Genomic DNA, 24148 nt, shown 5'->3' with positions numbered 1-24148 from the left:
CGGCAGAATTTGAATACACGCTTTCTTAACTACTTTCACAAGCATATTTTCTCCTTTGAATTATTGTGACATCAGTGAATTCTCTGTTCATCAAAACACTCATATATCCAGTGCTTGATCACAAAGCTCTTGAAGAGAGGGAAGGAAGGACCTACCTGAACAAAGAACTCGGAACAGCCTGACTAGAGATGCATCAGGAGAGTACTTTTGTTAGAGCCGTGGATTCAGAAAGCGGCAGATGGCCACAGTTAAGAGCCCTCCACAGTGACGGCTCTCAGTTCAAACAAGAGAAGCCTCTTCTTGTGCTTCTAACTGAATATCACACCCAAGGTTGTGCTAGGTGTGCCTTCGTGTGTGGTGAGATCACAGAGAGCCAGATGCTTGAAGAAAACAACTCCCTGTTTTTATATCATTGTGTTTCTTGATGTTCACCGAGCTGGCCAACTCTGAATCCGGAGGGTTCTGAAGAGGAAGAAGATAAGGGACTGATCAAGGTCTCCAGAGCTCCTGGTGACGTTCAGAGCCATAGAATAGAAAGGAATCCAGGTTCCAAGCAGGGAAAAAGCAGAAAAAAAAGCTGCGGAAGGATATGGTACCTCCAGCACACCATCCTGTCTGTGAAACTGTTCATAAAACAAATGTATTTGCCCGTAAATCTTATTTTTATACCAACATATTATATACATAGCAAGTTGAAAATATTATGTAGGAAAATAATATTAAATAGTAAATAGTAAGAAAACTTTTTCTGTGGCGATACATCCATGATTCATTTTGACTCACCTTTAGATGTTTCATTCATTTAATTAAACTATGTAGGATGTAGGAGATCATACTTAGATAATTTTGGAGAAGAACTAATTTACTGTGTTGACTTAGAAACAATAAGTATCTCTATCAGAGATTGAATTCATTTTATGATTTTTCCATTACTGTTTGGAATGTATCAAATTAGATATATCCTCTAATGGTGAATTATTCTAATCTTTAAAATTCTCTTCTCCATTTGCTGGATCACTAGAAGCATTTTAAAACATAGGAATTCAAAAGAGTAAGATTTTTTTAAATCCCACCTATAATAGATATTCTTTTCCATTTCAAAGCTCAAGTGTTTATCTGTGTTTGTGTTTGATATCATACCATTGAGCTTATAACCCCACATTCTAGGGAGGAACTGTAGCAATAATAAGTTGCTAAGCAAGTCTCTCAGCTGATTAAACAATGCGCCTAGAATTACTCTGACCGTCTGTGCTGCTCACCCATGGTGGAGCAAGTGAGGATGATGATCCCCTTAGTTTTTGTTAGAACTTACACTAGAAACAAGTGAAGGAATAGCGTATTTATAATAATTGAAAACAAAAAAGCTAAAAGGTAAATTGTATGAAATAAATGTTTGAAACAACTCAATATTCAGTAATAATGGAATACTTAAACAATATATTACATTAAGCATTTAAAAATCATACCAATTGCAGGTTTCTTTATAATATAATTTTAAGTCAGATTACAAATATTTTATTACACAAGCCAGAAGAAATAGGCACAGTTTAATACACCGCTTTCATACGTGTTCTGTTTTCTTTTACCCTATTACTGCTGCTTTTCAAAGTAAAATTGAGACAGAAGGAAGCCTATTTAGCTTATTCAGATTCTAATTAATGTTGCCACTTGGGTGTATTACCAAATGTGAGCTCGATTCTCTAATGAGTGTTGTAAAATGCAGTCATGGACCAGATCCCAGACTGTTCAAATAATTTATTTTTCTGTTTAGAGTTACATCACTGCTTAAATACAAAGGCAAGGGTGGGCAGCAAGGATGGATGAGAAGTGTGCACAGCCAAGGAGCTGCAAGCCTGACAGACTACCTGCTCTCATTTGCTAAGCCTGAAGCTGCTGTGAGAATCGGTTTCACTACCTCCTCACATCCATCCTCTCTGTGTGCTGCTTTTTTGATGAGTTTCCAGAATCCACCTCCTTGAGTAGAAAAGTATCTTTCTGTATATACTTATCCAAATTGGTATAAACTTGATTTCACTAGTCATGTTTGGAAGGAAACCTAAATTTCCACAGACAAGTATCTGTAATTCAGATCAATGTAGTTGCATTTCATAAAATCTTAGTTGGAAAACTATTCCCAATGACTATTTGATGTTTTTCCTTTCAATCTTTAGTCAGCTATTAATCGAGTCTCAGTCATATCACACTTCCTATACTTGAGTCTCTAATAATGTAAAAAGCCTGAAAGTTTAAAAACATCAAAGGCACCTTAAAGGAAGTGGTGAGGAGATATGAAATGTCAGTGTTCACGTTCTCCAGGCCTCTCCTCGGAATTGTGAAGCATCGGTGTCATGACCTTCTAGAACGCTCTTTGTACTTTGGCTCACTTTAGTTTTCTTTCTCGTCCTTTTTAATCCAGCTGGAATGCTTGCGGATTCTTCTCAAAACTTCTAAGCCTGACTCTGAGGACCCAGCTGGAGAATGCCGTCTGAACGCTGCCTCAGGTACACACTGAAGGAGCATGCCCTGCTCAGCATAGTGAGGCCTCCACTGGCCACACAGCAGCACTGAGCACAGAGCGGGATCTGAACGCAATTTGACTGAATAAACAAAACAGTCATAATTCTTATGATTTGGGCACTTGGAACAAGGATGTACCACTAAGACCTCTTGATCAAACCTAGAAAAGCTTCATGATTCTTTAGCTAATACTGCTTTTTGTCATTTTCTTATTTGGGATGTTAGCCCTTTGAGCAAAAGATATATCACTCTAAAGGCACATGATAATATTTTTTTTTCTCAGAAAACTACGAATGCATTTGAATATTTTCCCCTTTAATGCAATATGTTTAGAGAGGATTCAAAAATTCCTGATAGTATCTTGTTTGACTATTCATTTAGTTAATAAATATTTGTTAAGCCAGTACTCAACTTGATGTAAAGTACCATTTATGAATAATATAAAATTTTATTTCTCCTGCCATAAACTGTGTATTCTAGGGAGAACCAGATGTTCAACAAATAGCTACACAATCAGCAATGCAAATGCCCTTGTGAAAAATGTTCTGAAGGAAAAGTTTAGTGCAAATGCAGGGGAGAGAGATATTCCTGAGAGCCACAGGATGGAGTGAGCTGGGAAATGCACCAAGGCAGGAGAGAGCTTCACATTCTAAAAATCTGAGAGGCAGCCAGGGAGAAAGCACATGGCATCCAATCTGCCTGGAGGCAAGTCGGCATCAGTTTCTGAGGAAGCAGTCAAAAGGTTCTCAGAAGAAAGATTGAGACATGGTGTGTACTCACTCATAAGTGGATATTAGCTGTCAAGTAAAGGATAACCATACCACAACCCACAGACCCAGAAAGGCTAGGGAACAAGGAGGGTTCAATGGATCTGCCTGGGAAGGGAAACTAGAAGAGATCCCCTGGGTGGAGTAGGGGCAGGTGGGCATGGGAACCTGAGGGATCAGGTGAGAGGTGGAGGGAGGAAGAGAGTACTGTAAGAGATGACTAGAAAGGGGGCCTTTAGCTAAACTGGCCACCCCCTGTGATCTGATGGTGAATACCCCCATCCCCATTGTCATCAGAGAGCCTTTTTCTAGTGACTCATGGAGGCAGATTTAGAGATCCAAGGCAAAACATTGGACCGAGCTTGGGGAGTCCTGGTAAAGAGAGAGAGGAGGGATTGTAGGAGCCGAAGGGGTCAGGAACATTGCAGGAAACCCCACAGAAACCACTAGTGAGGCTCATAGGAACTCATAGAGTCTGAGCCAACAACCAGTGAGTCTGCATGGGACTGACCAGGCCTTCTGCATATATGTGACAGTTGTGTAGCTTGGTCTGTTTGAACTCCTGGCAGTGGGAGCAGGGCTGTCCCTGGTGCTTTGGCTGGCTCTTGGGAACCTGTTCCTCATGCTGGATTGCCTTACCCAGTTTGAATACAGGGGGAAGGTGCCTGGTCTTAGGGCAGCTTGATATGCCATGCTTTGCTGATGCCCATAGGAGGCCTGCCCCCTTCTGAATGAATACTGAAGGGGGTAGATTGAGGGTGGGGGAGTGAAGGGGGAGGAGTGAGAAGAGAGGAGGGAAGGAAGGTTGTGGTTGGGATGTAAAAGAAATAAATATATGACATTTAAAAAAGAGGATAGGTAAATAAACATGGGGAATTAGGGTATGTTGTTCAAGGACTAGCATTATTTCTTATCATCATCAGGGATAGGAGTACAATTGATGTTTAGAGGCCCTCAGAGCAAAAACCAAAACTATCTTAGTGTTTTAGGTAAGGTTTTTATTGCTGTGAAGAGACACCATGACCAAGGCAACACGTACAAGGAAAACATTTAATTGGGGTGGCTCACTTACAGTTTCAGAGGTTCAGTCCATTATCATCATGATGGGGAGCATGGCCGTTTGCAGGCAGACATGGTGCTGGAGCTGAGAGTGCTACATCTTGCAGGCAACAGGAAGCTGACTGACTGTCAAACTGAGGGAAGCTTGAGCAAAAGAGACCTCAAAGTCTACCCCAACAGTGACACACTTCTTCCAACGAGGCCACACCTCCTAATAGTGCCACTCCCCTTTGGGGCCATTTTCTTTCAAACTACCACGTTCAGAATGCAGTTAATACCATGGCCAAAATGCCCTGTGTTACACCTGGTGTCTTGCCAGTATGGTACGTGAGTACTGTGGTGTTTACATGGCACCATCTCAGACAAAGAACTTGCTCCTTGATGCCAGAATCAGTGTGTGTTCTCAAAGGGGTTTCCTACCCCAAGTCAGCCATTTATATTAACCAGTTACCATCCCACGGCCATATCTCCCATGGTGCAGTCATCCCCTCCCCTGCTCCCGCCCAGAGCCCTGTCCCCTCCTCTCACTCTTCCATCGTGCCATTTGGAACTGTTGCAACAAGACCATGAATTCCTCCACATCTTCCTCCTCAGCACAGAGACCACTGATGGAGGCTCTGCCCAGCTTCATAGCCGTTGGATGCTCAGCTTTCTCTGTTTGCTCCAGAGAGCTTTTCCTTCCACTGGGGCACATATGGACACAGCCACAGCATGGACCTTCCTATCCGCAGCAGTCCCTTCATTTATGAAATTGCCCTAGTAGCTGCTTTGCTCGTACTGTGGACTCGTTTCCTAGCTTGAAGGTTCGCCTATTTTACTAGGGCTGTCACTTGACCTCACGTCTACGTCTCATCTGCTAGCTTAGCTACTTTCCACTTCTACCAACTGTCTCTCTCCTTTTCCTCAGTCTTCCTCCTCCTCCTTTTCCTTATACTTTCACTGTTTATTTCGTTGAAAATAGTTTTTTTTATACAATGTATTCTGATTACATTTTCCTCTCCCCCAATTCCTCCAAGATCCACCCACCTCTCATTAGAAAACAAACGGGCATCTAAGGAATAATAATAATAATAAAGTAAAATAAAAACAAACCAGAATAGGACAAAACAATACAAACAAAAACAGAAGAAAAAGGAGCCAGCACAAGAGCCATCTACACGTATAGATGTAGATGCACAAATGTTTACACACACAGGAATCCCATAAAAACACAAAACCAGAAACCATAATATATACACAAAGGGTGTGTAATGTTAAAAAGAAAACATTTGAGACGAAAAACGTCCATAGAGGCCACTGAGTTCCTTTTGTGTTGGCCAACTATTGCTGGGCATGGAGCCTGGCTGTAAGAATGGTTTGTTACCCAGTGAGACTCTGTTGGAGATAATTAATTTTTCATTTGCAGGTAGTTATGAACTGGAGATAGCTTTTGGAATAGGGATCAGGGCTGTGCCCCCTTATCCTCTCGGCACTGAGACCCCATCTGGCACAGATTCATGCACGCCCTGTGCATGCTGCCTCAGTCTCTGTGAATTTACTTGTACGTTGGTCCTACTGTATTGAGGTGTGTAGAAGGCCTTGTTTCCTTGATGTCCTCCATGCCCTCCATAAAATCATTGAATTTCCTCTTCTGTGGGGTTCCCTGAGCTCTGAGAGGAAGGATCTGATGGAGACATACCATTTAGGTGTGAGTGGTCCAAGGTCTCTCACTTTATGCACATTGTCTGGCTGTGAGTCTCTGTATTTGTTCCCATCTATTGCAGGAGGCGGCTTCACTGAAGATGGCTTAGCAAAACATTGATCTATGAGTTAGCAGAATATTGTTGGGACTCATTTTATTGCTATGTTCCGTTCTTAACCAGTTTAAATTCTGTAACTTTTGCTCAACACTTAATGTCTTCTACTCCTAACTGGAGGGCCAGCATCCAGCAGCCCAAGGTATGCAAAAAAAAAAAAAAAAAAAAAAAAATCCACAAATGTGGTGAGGGCTAGACTTTTTTGAGTGGAAAATAAGGAAACACACTTTCTGATGGTAACTTTCTCTTTTACTTCATTTTGAAAAATCCTCTCTCTGAAAATCTCTGTCTCCACACAGCTATATATTGCTGTATATCTCTTTACATAATACCTCTCTCTTGCACAGCCATTTATCTTTACATACAGTTACATCTTTTTTCACACAGTTACATTTCTTTTTTACATGTCTCCACATCTCTCTTTTATACAAATTTCTTCTCTCTACTCTGTTATATTCCTTCACACACTACCACATCATTTACTCACTCACTCTACACATGCATTTCTGCCCTACATACACATCTCTGTCTCTTCTTCTTACATCTCTCACACTTCTCTCCCAACACACTCAGATAACATCTCCCCACACTTCTCCCTCTGCACATTCAGCTACATCCCTCTTTCAGCACACGTTCACCTCAACAGCCAAATTCTGGACAATTATAAGTTACATATACAGAGTTCGACCCTATCTCATAACACATGATAAGTCACACAGTTTCTCTCAGGCTAGGGAGGTTGCACTGACCAGCCAGTAACGCTTGGCCATGCACATAGCTCTAAGTGGTCAAGGTTCCCAGACAGAAAATGGCATTGAAATTCAGGACTTAAACAATTAACAGTTAGCTGCTTGAACCTTGAGATTAGGAGTATATGCAGAAAGTCAATTACTGCAGGGGTTATGTCTACCAAAGTTGCTTCATGCCTGACCTTGATTCAGCACACATTTGGGAACTTGTCCTTGTGTATTCTCTGCAAGGGCAGCTGGTCTGTTTTGAATTTGCTGTGAAGTCTAAAATTAGCTGTCTTTGTGACTGAGAATACTATTACTTTCCTACATCAATTATGAAAAATATTCTAGTTATTTTTACTCATCAAAATTATGTAGCTTAAGCAGAAATAATCTTCCTGATCATCCACAGCTATATGTGTGCCCAAATGATGGAATATATACATCAGATAAACATACAAGCAATGGGAAAAATACCCATGGCTATTTTGAGGGAAGAAATGTAGTGGCACATGAGAACTACAGACAGTTAGTGACCCCACTGTCTTTGCCAAGTGGGGCTCCCCATCAGAGAGTTATTCATCCAGTAGGTCAAACCTGTTGAATACTAGTTGTCACCTGCTGTATATTCCCATGGCCTCTGGTAAAGCCATTGCTACCAGCAGCTTTCAGCATTCTTCCATCCTTGGTTTTTGGTTGTTTGGTGGTGGTGGTGGTGGTGGTGGTGGTGGTGGTGGTGGTGGTGGTGGGTGTGATTTGCTTAACAAAATCCTCATTTGATAAACTGAATAATCTATGTTGTCTAGTGATAGTTCACAAAAATCTTTACCTAGAAGAAGCCCAAAATTGTACAGAGTTTTACATGTTTTTGGTGTTCCTATTTCCTGCCACTCAAGAGGCAAACCAAGCCGTGTCTTCCTTCTGTGCTCCAGATCTCTTTTTCCTTCTGAGCAATTTTTACTGGCTGTACCTCAAGTATGTTCTTGAGACAGCCATGCTCTGTTGGCCCCTCTGAGAACAAGAATCATAAGTTTCTCTTCTTAGCCAAGACTGCTATCTGAGCTCCAGAGCTATGAATCAAGACCACTTACACTTCACATGTCCCAAGCTAAGTTCATCATTTTCTTCTTTTCCTGGTACCCTACTATTGGGATATCAAGTTTTATAAAGCAGAAAAATGAGCATTTTCATGAGAACCCCTTTCTCATCCATATCTGTATCTAATCTATCACCTAAGCTCCTAACTGCCCCCCCCACTCTGAATAGCTTTCAAATTTGTTCACCTCTCTGAAACTTAACTTGGTATTTCAGTCCAGCACTCAAATAGCCCTCAACTATTGCTGTGTGTCAAGCATGTGCTCCCTGCTGACACAGGCCAAAAATTGCTGTGTTCTTTTCCTGCAGACATTTTCTCTTCTTTGCATCGTGTGGCAACTCATCCATCTTCAGTTTGCATCTTGGATATTTCTCATTGGGAAGGTGAAATTACTTAGTGCAGTGGTCCTCAGCCTTTGAAGGGGTATCAAATGACCCTTTCACAAGTGTCACCTAAGACCATCGGAAAACATGGATATTTACATTACCATTCATAACAGTAGAAAAATTCCAATTATGAAGTGGCAACATTAATAACTTTACGGGTGGGCGTCACTACAGCATGAGAAACTGCATTAAAGGGTCGCAGCATTAGAAAGCTGGGAACCACTGTGTCACTGTCCTGCTAGACTGAATGTTGTGTGATGACTGCTACTGCATTCATTCATTTAGTATTTTAGCTCCAGTATCTAGAATAATAAGGCTAATATATAATAATAAGACTAAACATTTTTCATGTATATGAATGAGGGAAGAGTATAGAATATTCATTTATAATTAAGCTCCTTTCTTCACAGTCTTTTTTTTTTTTTTTTTTTTTTTTTTGGTTTTTCGAGACAGGGTTTCTCTGTGTAGCTTTGCGCCTTTCCTGGAACTCGCTTTGGAGACCAGGCTGGCCTCGAACTCACAGAGATCCACCTGCCTCTGCCTCCTGAGTGCTGGGATTAAAGGCATGCACCACCACCGCCCGGCCTTCATAGTCTTAATACTTCTTAATTGTTCTATCAGGTTTAATTTTTGCTTATTATTGTGGCTATTTTTATTTCTAGCATCCACTTTAGAAAATTTATTAAGCATTATACAAAAATAAGAAAAAAAAATCTATTATGGGATTTATTTTAACGACCTATTCATGTAAATAAATAGCATTCTTTTACTATTAATGTATAAGAATATTTTGACCCTGTTAAGTAGTAGATAATCATTAAAATAGAAATCCACAGAACTTTTAAATTGGAAATGTAAAGGTAAAGCTGTAGATTTGTTTTGTTGCCTGATTTCAGTTAAATGAATATATGACCCTGGGGGCTTTCTGTGACCAACGTGAGAACTGAGTGCACCCAAAGTAGCCATTTGCACCAAAGCAGAGATTCAGAATGAGCCTGTTAGAAACGTGCTCTGCATTTTATTTATTAGTTTTTGTCTTCAGTTCCAGAATGAAAGTTGAAGGCTCAAAGTCATGATTAGCCCTATTCCCTGAGACCGCATGCATGAATCTCTCCATTATTAGATGCTGGCATGTGACCAGTCTAGTGCTCACTCCCCGGCATTACTAAAAGTCAATCTGCTGCTGAGAGAGTCTGTGTCGCCTACTGTCATGCCAGGGACCTGGGTCAGCCCTGTGAGATGCAAGAATGGTGTACACCCTGGCGACCTGATTGGAGTCACCCGGCACCCTTATAGCACTCCCGTGAACTGTGGATTTGTAAATGGAATCATAATAGGAAGCATATCGAGTTTAAAGTAAATACATTTTAAAAAAAGGAACAAAGAAACAGCTCTGGTTAATCTTAGTGATGTATTTAATATAAATTACTGTGTCACAAGTTATAATTTAAATATGTGCTCAATATAGAAGTATGAGCTGTCTTGGGTCCTTTCTTTTCATATCGTTTTTGACATCAAATACTTACACTAACAGCACACCTCAGCTTGTATGAGCCGGTATCGAGTGTTCAGCAGCCTGTTTTGACAGTGCAGCTCTTGGCCCCCAGAGAAAAGGGTACCGGTGTTGCACTGGCCAGAGCCAGCACACTTTCCGTACTAGCTGTGAATTTTGAGGGGTGCCATTTCTTTCATGGAAGAATCTCTCCAATTTTAAGAACTTTCTCAAATCTGTATTCCCCTTGAGAAATGCAGAGCCTTTTTCATCACACATTTTCCCAGGACTTTGTAAAGTTTTTGAAACAGTTTTTCCTTTTCTCATTTGTTTTCCGGTAGTGAAAGGACATTGCTCTGACCTGGGAGGTGAGTTTGCTGATGTGACATTTGTTCTAAGGGCAAGGCGAGCTAGAGACAAGTCTCTGTCTGCTCCCCACCTTAATTTTCAGCGTGGTGCATTGCAGCCTATGATTCATGTTGCTCCCAGTGTACGATCACTAACCAAGTGTAGTGAGCCTGGTCTCTTCTGTGCTGTGGGCAGCTGTGACGTCACACTCACAGAGGCCAAGTCTTCTGCAGCTTTGTATCACAGAGACGAGGGGGAAGCTACTTGGAGATTACAATGATGACTTGTTGGTACTTGTTGATTAGTGGGCCTTCATTTCTTGCCAAATCTCAGAGTATTTATTTCTGGTTTTTAAGAACTCATAACATATTGGTTCTAAAATATTTAGGGTCTGCTGCCAAGTGTTGTCTTAAATATCAGCTTCTGGCGTTTCTCAAGGCTGACTGTTTCAATCTGAGCTATTGAGTCTGTAGAGCCAAGGAGTCATGACTACTGTTTTCAAGCTCAGTCCTCCAGTCTCTGCCAAACTGCGACCCACAGTTGCTCTTTCCCTGCCAAGACTTATTCCCTTTCAACAGATATCTAAGTGCAAATACCTATTAGGTCTTAATAATGACGTGGACTGTGTGCTAGATTTGCAAGTAAGGAAATATTTTAAGGCAATTATTTTAATATATTCTTGTTCTCCCACTACAAATGCAATATCAAAATACATAAGAGAGGAGAAAGGAAATTATGAAAGTTTCAAATATAGTTTCTAAAATTATAACACTAAAAATCCATTTTCTGTTTCAAAATTTTGGTCCTAGTACATAAGAAAATGGTTTTGAAGCATGATTACATAATTTTATGATTATTGTATGCCCTTGTGTTTTCATACATTACAGGGTTGATTTTGAGATTAATTGTATATGATATAAAATTAATAGAGGATTTTGAAATTTTTGTCACCTTGGGCATGATTTTTAGAGACTCTTCTTACAGATTATCTCTTTTTTTTAAGCAGGAAAAATCTTTGTGTCCTTAATGTTAGGTATTTAAAATTCATAATCTTGGAATTTTGGTATTCTTATCTGTAAAATAGATGTACCAATAGTACCTTATCCTAGAGTTACTAGGAAGATTAAATTGTTAATTTGTTAATTATTAAATTATATATATAAAATTGTTAATAATTATAAATCATGCAGGATAATTGGCTGAATACTGTAAGCAATACAGGTTTGCTAGCAATAAGAACATCATCATTTTAGGAAAGGTTTTTCAGGCTGTCCTAAAGTTCTGCTCTGCTGAGACCGTATTTCTGTTTCTTTTCCCCATTTCTTTTTCTTAATGGTGTTAATTAATCTCCATTCTAGGCTTTCCATAGAAATTTCCATTAAAAAAAAGCTATTTATGTTTCTGAATGTAACTTCTAGTTACTGGTTTTGAAAGCCTGCCTATCTCAGAAGCCACACATGAATATTCAATGACTGTGAGCATTTCAGTCTCATCTGCCATGTCTACTGAAAATAGTCCTCCCACCTTCCCACAAAAGCTTCCTATAGCTCTACTTTCTGTCAAGTTATTTTCTTTCCATAGTTTTTACATTCCTGATGCTCCCCAGTGGGAAATGTTCCCTAAAGCATACTGACTACACTGGTTTTTCACCGGAAGAAGTGGATTAATTTTAAGGTAGAGATTTGTGTTTAACTACACTTTATCAGTCTATTGGTACAAGTAAGGTAGATCCTATCCAATAAACCAACAGTATGAGCAAGGCTGGTAGCAATGCTGTTTCCTCTGGATAATACTTTGTAGATGTAACCAACCATCTTATTAAATAAGAAACACAGAACCAATGCAAAGAAGAAAGCCAAGAGATCAGAGCTAAGAGCCTTACCGCCTGCTGTAGCTAGCCTCTTCAGCCAAGAGACCTCTCCGAAAAGCCCAGCTAGCTCAGTCGGTAGAGCATGAGACTCTTAATCTCAGGGTCGTGGGTTTGTGCCCCCACCTTGGGTGCCATTTGTAGCTTAAGTTTTCCTGCCTTGCCCACAGTCAGAACAAATCTTTGTCACCCGCCAGTCCCACAGACACTCAGACCCAACCAAGTAAACACAGAGACTTATATTGCTTACAAACTGTATGGCCATGGCAGGCTTCTTGCTAACTGTTTTTATATCTTAAATTAATCCATTTCCATAAATCTATACCTTGCCACGTGGCTCGTGGTTTACTGGCATCTTCACATGCTTCTTGTCCTGGAGGCGGCTGACAGTGACTCCCTCCGCCTTCCTGTTCTTTCTTTTCTCCTCTCTGTTAGTCCCTCCTATACTTCCTGCCTAGCCACTGGCCAATCAGTGTTTTATTTATTGACCAATCAGAGCAACAGATTTGACATACAGAACATCCCACAGCAACACTTTTTCATTCTTGAACTGGATATGGAATTGTCAGGTAGGGAGAGATCATGTTCAGATGTCCTTGGGTATTTTTCACTAAGCTTTCAAAAGAGTTTACTGTGTGGAAACAGGGCTTGATCACCTTGTCATCCTCTGGGAGTAACTCACCAGTCAGAGTCCAGTACCTGTTCTGAGATTTTAGAGTAATGTGGAGAGATTTTTGATGATCTAAGGTTTTAACTTTTAATTTTCTTTTTCATTTACAAAGGACACTTTTTTTTTAATGGAGATAGGTCTCATGTACCTCAAGTTGGCCTTTAACTTATTATGTAGCCAAATATGGCCTTGATCTTCAAGTCCTCCTGCCTCAGGGATTTCTCAGTACTAGGATTGTAGGTTTATGCCCCATTTATTACAAATTAATTTCTTTCAACATTCTTTGTGTGGTGTATCATTTCCCAAGTTTCACGGGCAGCTGTGGTTTTACTGCCTTGGATTTGGGATGGTCATGTATAGCTCTTTTGTTCCCAACCACCATTTGCTCAGTTTTCTTCCATTTGGAGGGCTATTGTATCCTAGGGAGACACCTTAGATAAGTCTGAAGCTGAACCTGGAGAAGAATGGAGTTAGAGAGGGAGTGACAGAGTAGGAAGAGACTCCCTGTCTCCTTTGCATGCCACACACACACACACACACACACACACACACACACACACACACACACATTGGGGTGGGGGGTTATGCTCAGCTGCACACGTACACATGGCAAGTTTTGCATGTATACACACTGAGGAAATAGGAGATTAGAAGCAGAATCATAGGTCCACAGACTCAGGTAGACAAAGTTAAGCCCCAGAAAGAGGGATGCTAACAAGAGAAGGAGGCCCCGAGAACAGGGCAAAGAAAAGGAAAAAGTCAGAGAAAACAAAAACAGACAAGAGCAGAGGGCAAAACTGAGAACAGGAAGGTCAAACTCTTAGGACACTGGAATCCAAGTGCCCTCCTCAAGGTTGAAAGGGTGAGAGAGCCCCTGGGAAGCAGAGCTGGTGAAAGGATTTAAACAGGGCTTCATTGCTCTCCTTTGTAGTATTCAAGAAATGCTGACGGGCCAGAGGCTGTGCCACTCAGAATCTCACAATGACACTGTCCTCGCAGCACTGAACCAGCAAAGAAGTGATGGTATTCTCTGCGATGTGACCCTGATTGCTGAGGAACAGAAATTCCATGCTCACAAGGCAGTCCTAGCGGCCTGCAGTGACTACTTCCGGGTAAGTAAAGGTGGATGTGTTTGTTGTAGGATGTCAATACACAGAGGACAGTAGTGTTTCCTGACCTTTCCCGGGCCCTGAGCCAACTCCATGGTTGTCTGCAGAAGTGTAAGTGTTGAGAAGCTGTTTCTTTCTGGACAGACTTATGTCCGGGGCCGGTTGGAACTGGCCTGGGTGCCTGCAGTGGGAAGCAGATCTCCCCTTTGCATCTGACTAATGCATTTGGCATTTTGCAATCACTGAATGGTGTGATGGTGACATGTGTGGCGTATGAAGATATGGTTCATTTTTGTTAGAACTTGGAATTTGGTCTCCAGTTGTGAGTGATGTGCGGTGATACTACTTGAGTGGGTGAGGTCTTCTATATCTATATTTCATTTACCCTTCACATAAGCAGCTTGTACAAATGCATGCACATGCTCTTAAAGATGGTCATTTTTACATTAAAGGAAACTGAATCTCAGAGACTAAGTAATTAGAATGCAGAATGTAAATAAATAATAAACATGGTTCTTAACTCACGTATCTGGAAGTGAAATCCATGTCTGACTATTGTTTTTTAATTTTAGAAACTTACTATTTGGGGGCTGAGGAGATATCTCAGTGATTAAAGTGTAGCCATACAAGAATGAGTACTGGGTGGAATTCAGATCCCGGAAACCCATACAACTGCTGAATACTGGCCTGCCTGTAATTCCAGCCTTAGAAGGCAGAGTCAAAAGATCCCAGAGCAAGCTGGTTAGTGAGACTAGTCATTTCTAGCAGCTCTGATGTGATTAACAGATCTTACCTAAGTGAATAAAGCGCAAGAGAGGTTGAAAAAGATTCCACTGAGAGAGATCATGGCTGGTTCTATGACTTGGCTATTGTGACTAGTGCAGCAATATGTGTAGGTATCTCTGTGGTATGTTTACTTAGGGCATATGTCCAGAAGTTGTATAGCTGACTCATATCCTGTTTCTACATTTTTGAGGAGCACCGTGCTGATTGTCACAGTGGGTAACCTAGTTTGCAGACCCACCAGCACTATGTAAGGATCGCCTTTCTCTCACATCATCCCCAGCTATTGTTTTTAGTTTAGACAGAGTCTCTTTATGTGGTCCTGACTGTCCTGGAACTCACTATGTAAACCAGGCTGGTCTTGAACTCACAGAGATCCTGTCTCCCGAGTGCTGGGGATTAAAGGCATTCACCACTAAATCCCACCCTTATTTGATTTCTTAATGACTGAGATGAGATGAAATCTCAAAGTGATTTTAATTTGCATGAGCATTTCTATATTGATTGGCCATTTTGTAACTCCTCTTTTGAAAATGAACTATTCATTTCATTTGCCCATTTATCTAGTGTGTTTTTCATATTTTTGAGTCCTATATATATATATATATATATATATATATATATATTCTAGATATTAACTTTCTGTCAGATGCATAGCTAGCAAAGATTTTCTCTCGATCTGTAGGCTTTTTCACTGAGCTTTTTCCTTTGCTATACAGAAGCTTTGTAATTGCATGAAATCTTATTTTCTTGGTAATTTTCTGAGCAATTGGTGTCCTTTTCAGAAATGGGATAACTGTGTCCTAGAGTGTTTCCTCTGTTTTCTTCCGTCTCAGAGTTTCAGGCCTTTGGGTCTTTTGGGTTGAGTTTGGCACAGGGTGAGGGATAGGCATACACTTTCATTCTTCCATATAAGGACATGCAATTCTCTCAGAATCATTTACTGAAGAGCTATCTTCTGCAGTGTCTACTTAGGCAATTTTGTCAAAAGCCAGGTAGCTGTGGCTGTGTGCGTTTACTGATGGGAACTTCTTCATGTTAAGTGTCAACTTGACAGACTCTAGAATCCCCTGGGGGTGGGTCTCTGGACATGCCTATGGGGAAGAGCCACCTTAATTGTGAGAAGGACCATTTCCTGGGTGGAGGACCTTGTATAAGATGGAGACAGCAAGCTGAGCACTGAGTAGCATTCAGTGCTCTCTCCTTCAGATAGTGACCAATTGCATCAAGCTTCTGCTGCCCCGAGCTACCCACCATGATATACTGTCCCATGAATGGGGAGATAATAGACCTCTTTTCTTGTAAGTTTCCTTCATATGAATATTTTATGAGGGCAATAGGAAGAGAAGCCAAGTCCTCTCTGTTCTATTCCACTGATCTGTGTGTTTGTTTTCTGAGGCAATGTCATGCTTTTTTTGTTACAATAGTTTCCCAGTGTACTTTAATCGGGGCTTCTGCTACCTCTAGTATTGTTCTTTTTGCTCAAGAGCGTTGGCTGTCTGGGGTCATTTGTGCTCTGTCTGACCTCCGGTATGTTTTTATCCATTTCTGTAGAAATGTCATTGGCATTCTAATGGAGATTATGTTGACTCTGTAGATTATATTTAACAATATTGCTATTTTTGTAATATTAATCCTGCTAATCCATGAGCATTAGTGATCATTCCACCTTTATTTTCTTTCAAATTTAGAATTCTTTTTTATTCTTCTTTCATATATTAAATCCTGGCCACAGTTTTCCTTCCCTCCACTCCTCCTAGTGCCCCCATCGCCCCTTTTCCCCAATCCAGCCCTCCCTTCAGGAAAAGAGCAGGCCTCCCAGGGTTATCAACTAAACATGGCATAACGAGTTGCAACACAACTAGGCATAAACCCTCATATCAAGGCTGGATGTGGGAACCCAATAGGAGGAAATGTGTTCTAAAAGCAGGCAAAATAGTCAGAGACAGCCCCTGCTCCCACTGTTAGGAACCCTGCAAAAACCCCAAGCTAAACAACCACAACTTATATGCAGAGGACCTAGTGCAGACCCATGCAGGCTCTGTGATTGCCACCTCAAGTCTCTGTGTGCCCCTGTGAGCCCTGCTTAGCTGATTCTGTGGGCTGTGTTCTCCTGACCACCTTTTCCTCTTATTCTTCAATTTCTTTCTTCAGTGCTTAAAATTTTTTTCACTGTAGGGAATCTCTCAGTTCCTTGGTTAGATTTATTCCTAGGTTATTTATTTATTTATAAAGCACTTGTGAGTGGAAATGCTTTCCTGGTTTCTCAGCTACATGTTAGTTATTGACATATAGAATAGCTACTGATTTTTGTACCTCATTAATTTTCTGAAAGAATTCATCAGCTCTAAGAATTTTCTAGTAGAGCTTCAGGTCCCTTATTTATGAACAGTTATTGTCTACTAAATAGAGATAATTTCACTTTTGCCTTTCCATTTATATTCTTCCCCTATTATTTATCTATCTATTTATTTATTTATTTATTCATTCATTCATTCATTCAGTTGTTTGTTTATTCATTTAGCTAAGACTTCAAGGACTGTATTGAGGAAAAATGTGAAAAGAGTAGACATCAATGTCTCATTCTTGATTTTACTGGAAATGCGTTGACTTGTTTAACTCTGTTTAGTGTGAAGTTGGTTATAGAGGGTTTTTTGTGTATGTAACATTTACTATATTACTAGATGTGTTTATTCTATTGCTAGTTCCTTTAGGAGTTTCATTCCCAAGAGATATTTATCAGGGGACTTTATCAAAGGCCTTTTCTGTATCTATTATGATGATCATGTGATTTCTGTCCTCAAGTGTACTTATGTGCTGTATTTCACTTACTGATTTTCATGTTAAATTATCCTTGCATGGCGTTAAGTCCACTGATCATGGTGAATGCTGTTTTTGATGTGTAATTGAATTTGATTTACAAATATTTTGTTGAGAATTTATGCATCTGTGTTCATTGAGGATATTGCTCTATAATTTTCTTTTTACTTTTCTTTTTTCCCCCCATTTCCTTTTCCAGTTTTGGTGTGTGTATAAAACTAGTATGAAAATGAATTTGTCAGTATTAATTCCTTTGTGTTTCATAGAATAGTTTGAGAAACATTGGTAGGCTTTAGCTGGGCATCCATCTCGGCTTGAGTTTTTTTGTTTTGTTTTGTTTTTTACCTGAGAGATGTTTGCTAGTTCTTTAGTCTTTGTGCTGGTTATTATTTTGTCAATTTGACACAAACTAGAGTCACCTGGAGAACAGAAACTTCAACTGAGAAATTATTTCTATAAGAGTGGTCTGAACACACCTGTGAGGGCATTTTCTTGATTAATGATTGCTGTGGGATGGCTCACTCCATTGTGAGTAGTGTCAATCCCTGGGATGTATAAACAAGTTGAGCAGACCATAGTGAGTGTTCCTCTGTCGTTCCTGCCTCATGGTCCGGCCTTTGCATCCCTCAGTGATGGTCTGTATCTTGTAAACCTAATAATTCCTTTCATCTCCCAAGTTAGTTTTGATCACTAGTTTATCACAGAAATAAAAGAGTAACCAGGGTAATTTTATTGTTTATTACAGATCTTAAGTTATTAATATCCTCTTAGCCTAATTTTGGTAGGTTGTATGTGTCTAGAAATTTTTTCATTTCCTCTAGATTTTATAATATTTTAAAATATAACTTTTCAAAGTATGAATTAATAATCTTTTAAATTTCACTGTATCTGGTGATGCCTTCTCTGTCATCTCTAATTTTGTTAATTTGGACCATTTAGTTATGTGTTAGTTTGGCTAAGGATTTGCCAATTGTTTGTATATTTGAAGAGTCAATTCTGTTTTATTGATACTTTTAAAATAAAAAAATTTTGTGTGTGTGTGTGTGTGTGTGTGTGTGTGTGTGTGTGTGTGCACGCACCTGTGGGTACTGGCAGAGGTAAGAAAAAGGTATCAGATCTCCTGGAGCTTGAGTTGCAAGTGGTTGTGACCTGCCTGCTAGGAGTGCTGGGGAACCAGAGTTCTCTGCAAGCAGAGTATTCATATGCTCTTAATCACTGACCCATCTCTTCAAACCCACCATCAATTCTTTGTATAGCTTCTTTTTTTCCATTTCATTAACTTCTACATTCATCTTTATTATTTCTTTTGTTTACTGATTTGGAGTTTAGCCTGTTCTTATATCCTGTGGTATATCATTAAGTAATTTACTGATAGTTCTCTAATCTTTTAATGAAAGCACTTATAGATACAAACTTCTCCCTTAGAGCTGTTTAAATTGTACCCCACAGGTTTGGGTGTGTTGTATTTTTGTGTTCTTTTTGCTCCTCTGTTCTGCTCTGCAGATTTTACTATTTTTGCTTTGCTATTATAACGCGTGCTTTCCCACACTAACCACCCTCTTAGGGGCCTACATTCCTACTGTCCCCAGTTTAACCCCCAGAGATCACAACAGCCTTGCAGGGGTGGCATTTTCATCTTCCTGAGTCTCCTAATTTTATCCATGTCTGATTCTTAACCAATATTCTCTTTAACTTCTTATATGAGTAACAAAAAAAAAAAAATCTGAACAATTATTAGCTGAAGATGAGATTAACTTCTGACTATACATTTTTTAAGTTAATTTAAAAATAATTATTTTTATTTTATGTGTATTAGTGTATTGCCTGTAAAGTTTACTGTGTGTATGCCTGGAAAGCCAGAAGAGGGGGCTGGACTCTCTGGACCTTGAGTTCAGTGGCCATGTGGGTGCTTGCAAGCTTGTTTCCTCTGCAAGGGCAGCTGAACCGCCTCTCCAGACCCTTATTTCAGTCTGTCTTGTTTTCTTTTAGGAGTTACTTGTTGATTAATGACTGTCTTGGTCACTGTTCCGTTTCTGTGAAGAGACACCATGACCATGGTAACTCATGAAGCATTTAATTGGGGGCTTGCTTACAGTTTCAGTGGTTCAGTCCATCATCAGAAGCATGACCACAGGCATGGCAGGCATGTTGTGCTAGAGCAGTAGCTGAGAGCTACCTTCTGCTCCATAGGCAGAGACAGAGGGACACTGGGGCTGGTGCAGGCTTTTGAAACCTCAAGTCCCACCCTAGTGGCACCCTTCCTCCAACAAGGCCACACTTCCTGTTCTTCTCAAATAGTGTTACTCCCTGTTGACTAAGCATTCACATACATGAGCCTGTGGGGGTCATTCTTATTCAAATCACCACATAAACTTTTTTGTCCCTTCACATCATCCTCACAACAGTGACAAGTCCACAAAGAAGCGTCACGGTGATGGTCATTTCCAATGAGGAGGCAGGGGTTCAGAGAGCTTGTGTCATTTGCCTGAGGCTGCACAGCTGGAAGGAGATGCTGCTGAGCCAGAACCCAGATCTGTGCAAGCCTGTGAGTTACCCAGCAGTGCTCCCATGTCTTCTCTATTGGAGATGCCCTGCAGATCTGGGGTCATATTTTTGAGATATAAAATTAGTGTATACTGATCTCCCATTGGCCAAGAGGATCCCATGGCCACTCCCAGAATCGGTATAAGGGAGAACTGATGACTCATAGCAGTAACTATGATGTAAAGCAAAAAAATCATTGTACAGAAGTAGTCTTCCCCAGGGATGAGCATATCAATTGATTATCTAAGTACGAAATGCCAACTCTGAAAACATAGATACTAGTAACATTTTATAGACTGAGCAGGTTGTGTTATGAATATAAATGCATGCATATAACAACAATTAATTTAAAAGAGGCCATGAATTGGAAAGAGAGCAAAGAGAGTATATTGGAGGATTTGAAGGGAAGAAAAGGAAATGAAAAAAAAAATGTTGTAATTATAATCTCAAAAAAATAAAAGAAGTAATATAAAAAAGAAGTAATATAAAAAAGAAGTAATATAATATAAAGAAGTAATATAAAAAATTCCTTTTCAAAAATCTTTAAATAATACAGAAATCAACAGAGGTCTCCAGGCCAGCTGATGATTGGTTTAGATATTTCTAATAATCCTGTTTTTCCCATATAAGATATAGTATCAATTACACTCAGTTGCCAACTAACAGTGATATAGAGTTGTTTAAGGCAGGCTGGGGAGATGGCTCTGTGGATAAAGTACTTTCCATATAATCAGGAAGACATGAGGACCAGAGTTTGGATCCACAACACCAGTGTTTTTACAGGTGGGTAACAGCCCCCATAATCCTAGTACAGGGCAGGCTGAGACAAGGAATCCCCTGACTACCTCCTACCCCACTAGAAGAGAAATTCTTTCCTCCAGGTTTGTAGGCAAACCTTCCTTTTGGTCCAGACTGTGATATTTCCAAGACTGGTTGCTATGGAAGCACCCCTGAAGGAGATTTAGATAAAGGATGGTCATTCTTTGTCCTGGTCAATTTTTTTTGTCAACTTGACAAAAGCTAGACTCATTTGGGAAGTGAAACCTCAATTGAGAAAATGCCACCATCAGATTGCCTGTAGGCACATCTATAGGACATTTTCTTGATTAATTGTAGATGTGGTAAGGTTGAGTGTATTGGTGGTTGTGCCACCCCTGGGCAGATGGTTTTGGGTGGAATATGAAAGCAGGCTGAGCAAGCCTTGGGAAGCAAGTCAGTATGCAGTGTTCCTTCATACCCATGCTTCAGTTCCTGCCCTCAGTTCCTGCCCTGGCTTCTCTCAGTGATGGACTATAAACTAAACTTCCTTCTTCCAAGTTGGATTTGGTCACATTTGTTGTTGTTATTGTTTGTTTTTTCACAACAATAGAGAACAAACTAGAACATTGTTTCATTCAGAGTATATACAGAATTTTAGGGACTCATAAAGAACTGCCTTGCACAACTACTTACCCTAAATTAGAATTGTTTGTTTGCTCTTGTATCTTACGTTGTACATTGGAATAGCTAGATACAGTGGCTTGCTGTTCTTGTTAACTTCTCTCTCTCTTACAATAATACAATGTTGTCTCATACTTTTTAAGTGTTCAGTAAATTGTTTATTAAATGAATAAAGAAATGTTCCCCAATTTTCATAGAAATTCATGAATAATTCAATTCTTAAGATCTTAAATACTAAATATATATACTAAATGTTTTATTCATGCATTTTTCCTTCTGATAGAATTCTATGAAGTTAAGTAAATACTTTGAAATAAACTAGACGTTATGCTCTACTCTCTTGTATCTAGTACATGATTCTGAAACTAAAATACTTCTTGTTCTGATTCAGAAAATATGAGACCATAGGAGTCAGCAGGCACACACTTTGGTGTAAACGGTTCCTTGATGTGGGCCTGAGAGTTAACAACAGATTTCCTTGCTTGAAACATGAATAACGAATGTCCAGTTGAGCACAAAGTGCTTTGACTTCCTATAATCATTAACATTTTAAAAGGAAGTATAAAAACATTATTGAGTCAAGAAAGAATGACTTTTAAAAGAAATTTAAAAATTAGGTTTCATTCCAGTGGAGTAGGCACAGCATGGTATTTGTCAACTATCTAACTAAATTACAGCAGGAATTCTTCTAGAAGAGGGCAAAGCAGCAATGGGAAGATGAAATGGATGAACTGAGGAGACAGTCTGAGTTCTGTCTGCAGCATGGACTGTACAAGTTGTTTTCTACAGTGCTTAGCAAATAGAAGGTTCTACTTCATTTAATAGTTGCTGGGTTCCTCCTCTTCACCCACTGTGCTGTGAATAAACATGAGCAGATCATCTTCCTTCTGTGGGTCTGTGTTTTTCATCAGTCAGCTGATGACCTCAAGCACAGCTCTCAGGATGGCTTGGTGCAGAGATTCAGTGACATGGAGAAAACACAGCACGTGGGATCTCACACTCAGCACAGTTGTTGCTGAAGGGCTTTTCTCCAGGTTCCACCAAACCCCGCAGTCCCACAATCCACTTATAAAATAATCACTCAGACACTTATATCACTTATAAACTGTATGGCCGTGGCAGGCTTCTTGCTAACTGTTCTTTTATCTTAAATTAACCCATTTTTATAAATCTATACCTTGCCACGTGGCTGGTGGCTTACCAGAGTCTTTACATGCTGCTTGTCCTGGCGGTGGCTGCAGTGTCTCCCTCCTCAGCCTTCTGCTTCCCAGAATTCTCCTCTCTCCTTGTCCTACCTACTTCCTGCCTGGTCACTGGCCATCAGTGTTTTATTTATTGACCAATCAGAGCAACAGATTTGACATACAGATCATCCCACAGCACACAGTTTCAGTTAACATTAGCTATTTCGCTTCTTGGATTGGCTAGTGGTGTCTGGCCATGTTACACCTGGGTGTTCATGCAAAGAAGGGTCAGCTCTTTTGGGGGATATAGGGCTCAGGTGCTTGCAGGCTCACTCACCTTTTGATGGGTCAGAATAGCTTGGTTTCATCTTTTTCCATCTTTGCATTTTCTGAATCTGAAACCCCCTTCCTCATTGTATAGAAAACTTCAGTAGCCATCTGACTTTTCTCCTTCTCTGGCTATTGCTTTCCAAACCTTTGTGCAGAACTGTGCAGTGAATGGGCATTCCCCGCTCAGGTGCTAGGGTCAGCCTTCACACACTCTCTGTGCCATCTGCAGCCCCTCCCTTCTCCCATCTGTTCATTCAGTGCTGTCATAGCACTGCTCTCCAAGCATATTCTGTTTCACCTCATGGCTTTGCACTTCTCAGCATTGGACCTTAGCCCCTTGCCTCTCAATTGACTCCTTTTCCAAGATTCATAACAACTAACATGGGAGATGTCTCTCCTGAAGCTGAAGCTCTTTTACTCTCCTCTGCCATGCTACTAAATGCATAAAGTCTCCCATTCCTCAAAAGAAGATTTAAAATTTAGCTTGTTTCCTTCAAGGAATTGAAGATTATGTACATCTTGGAGAAGGAGTGTAACAAGTCAATGTAGTGAAGTCCATAGAGGTATTGTTGAATATGACTGAGTTGGGAAATACTGAATCAGAGATAACAAGAGAAGTCATTCAGAAACCTTGTGATCCTGGTAAATGTGCGTGCATGTGTATATCTCTGCGTGGGTGCGTGCATGTGTGCGTGCGTGCATGTGTGTGTGTGTGTGTGTGTGTGTGTGTGTGTATAGATGCATGCATGCATGCATGTTGTATGGAATGGGTGAGCATAAGGCAGCTGTTAATCTTCCCCCTCCAAAGTCCCTTGGACCCACAGAACTCACAGGTCAGATCATGAGATCCTGTGTGGGCAATCCTGGGTAATAGGCCACTCTGAGGGTTATGGAACATCTGTCGGTTCTGGATACTGTTTAAATTTGCTATCTTTATATTAATAGTCATATCTTAAAATCTGTATCTTAAATATTCATATTCATAGACACCTATACTTTCTGGCCAAGTGTGGGGCGTTTACCTACCAACCCCACAGCTCCCCAGAGTTTTCTTGAGTGCGAGCAGCAGGAAATATTAGATAGAAGGATTTATTGCGGAGATCTTGTGGAGATAAACAGATAGAAAATAAAGGATAGCCTTGAGAGGGCCTGGAACCTCTCCCAATGGCCCCGACTGTCTCTGCCCCAGGATTTTTATAGAGATGCCAA

The 24148-nt window shown here is 40.3% G+C and overlaps 1 protein-coding gene across 2 annotated transcripts in view; it reads left to right on the top strand.

The window, feature by feature from the left end:
* Klhl32 (kelch like family member 32) overlaps positions 1 to 24148 on the top strand; it is a 225564-nt gene that overhangs the window by 37218 nt on the left and 164198 nt on the right. For both annotated transcript variants that reach the window (XM_028877992.2, XM_028877994.2), the window contains exons 2-3: positions 2417 to 2501; positions 13661 to 13841. In XM_028877992.2, the coding sequence (XP_028733825.1) occupies positions 2479 to 2501; positions 13661 to 13841 (204 nt within the window). In that variant the 5' untranslated portion in view covers positions 2417 to 2478. The remainder of the gene's footprint in view (positions 1 to 2416; positions 2502 to 13660; positions 13842 to 24148) is intronic.

This window comes from Peromyscus leucopus, chromosome 2 (genome assembly GCF_004664715.2).
Source record: "Peromyscus leucopus breed LL Stock chromosome 2, UCI_PerLeu_2.1, whole genome shotgun sequence".
NCBI lineage: Eukaryota > Metazoa > Chordata > Mammalia > Rodentia > Cricetidae > Peromyscus > Peromyscus leucopus.
This window is presented reverse-complemented; position numbering and strand designations above follow the sequence as displayed.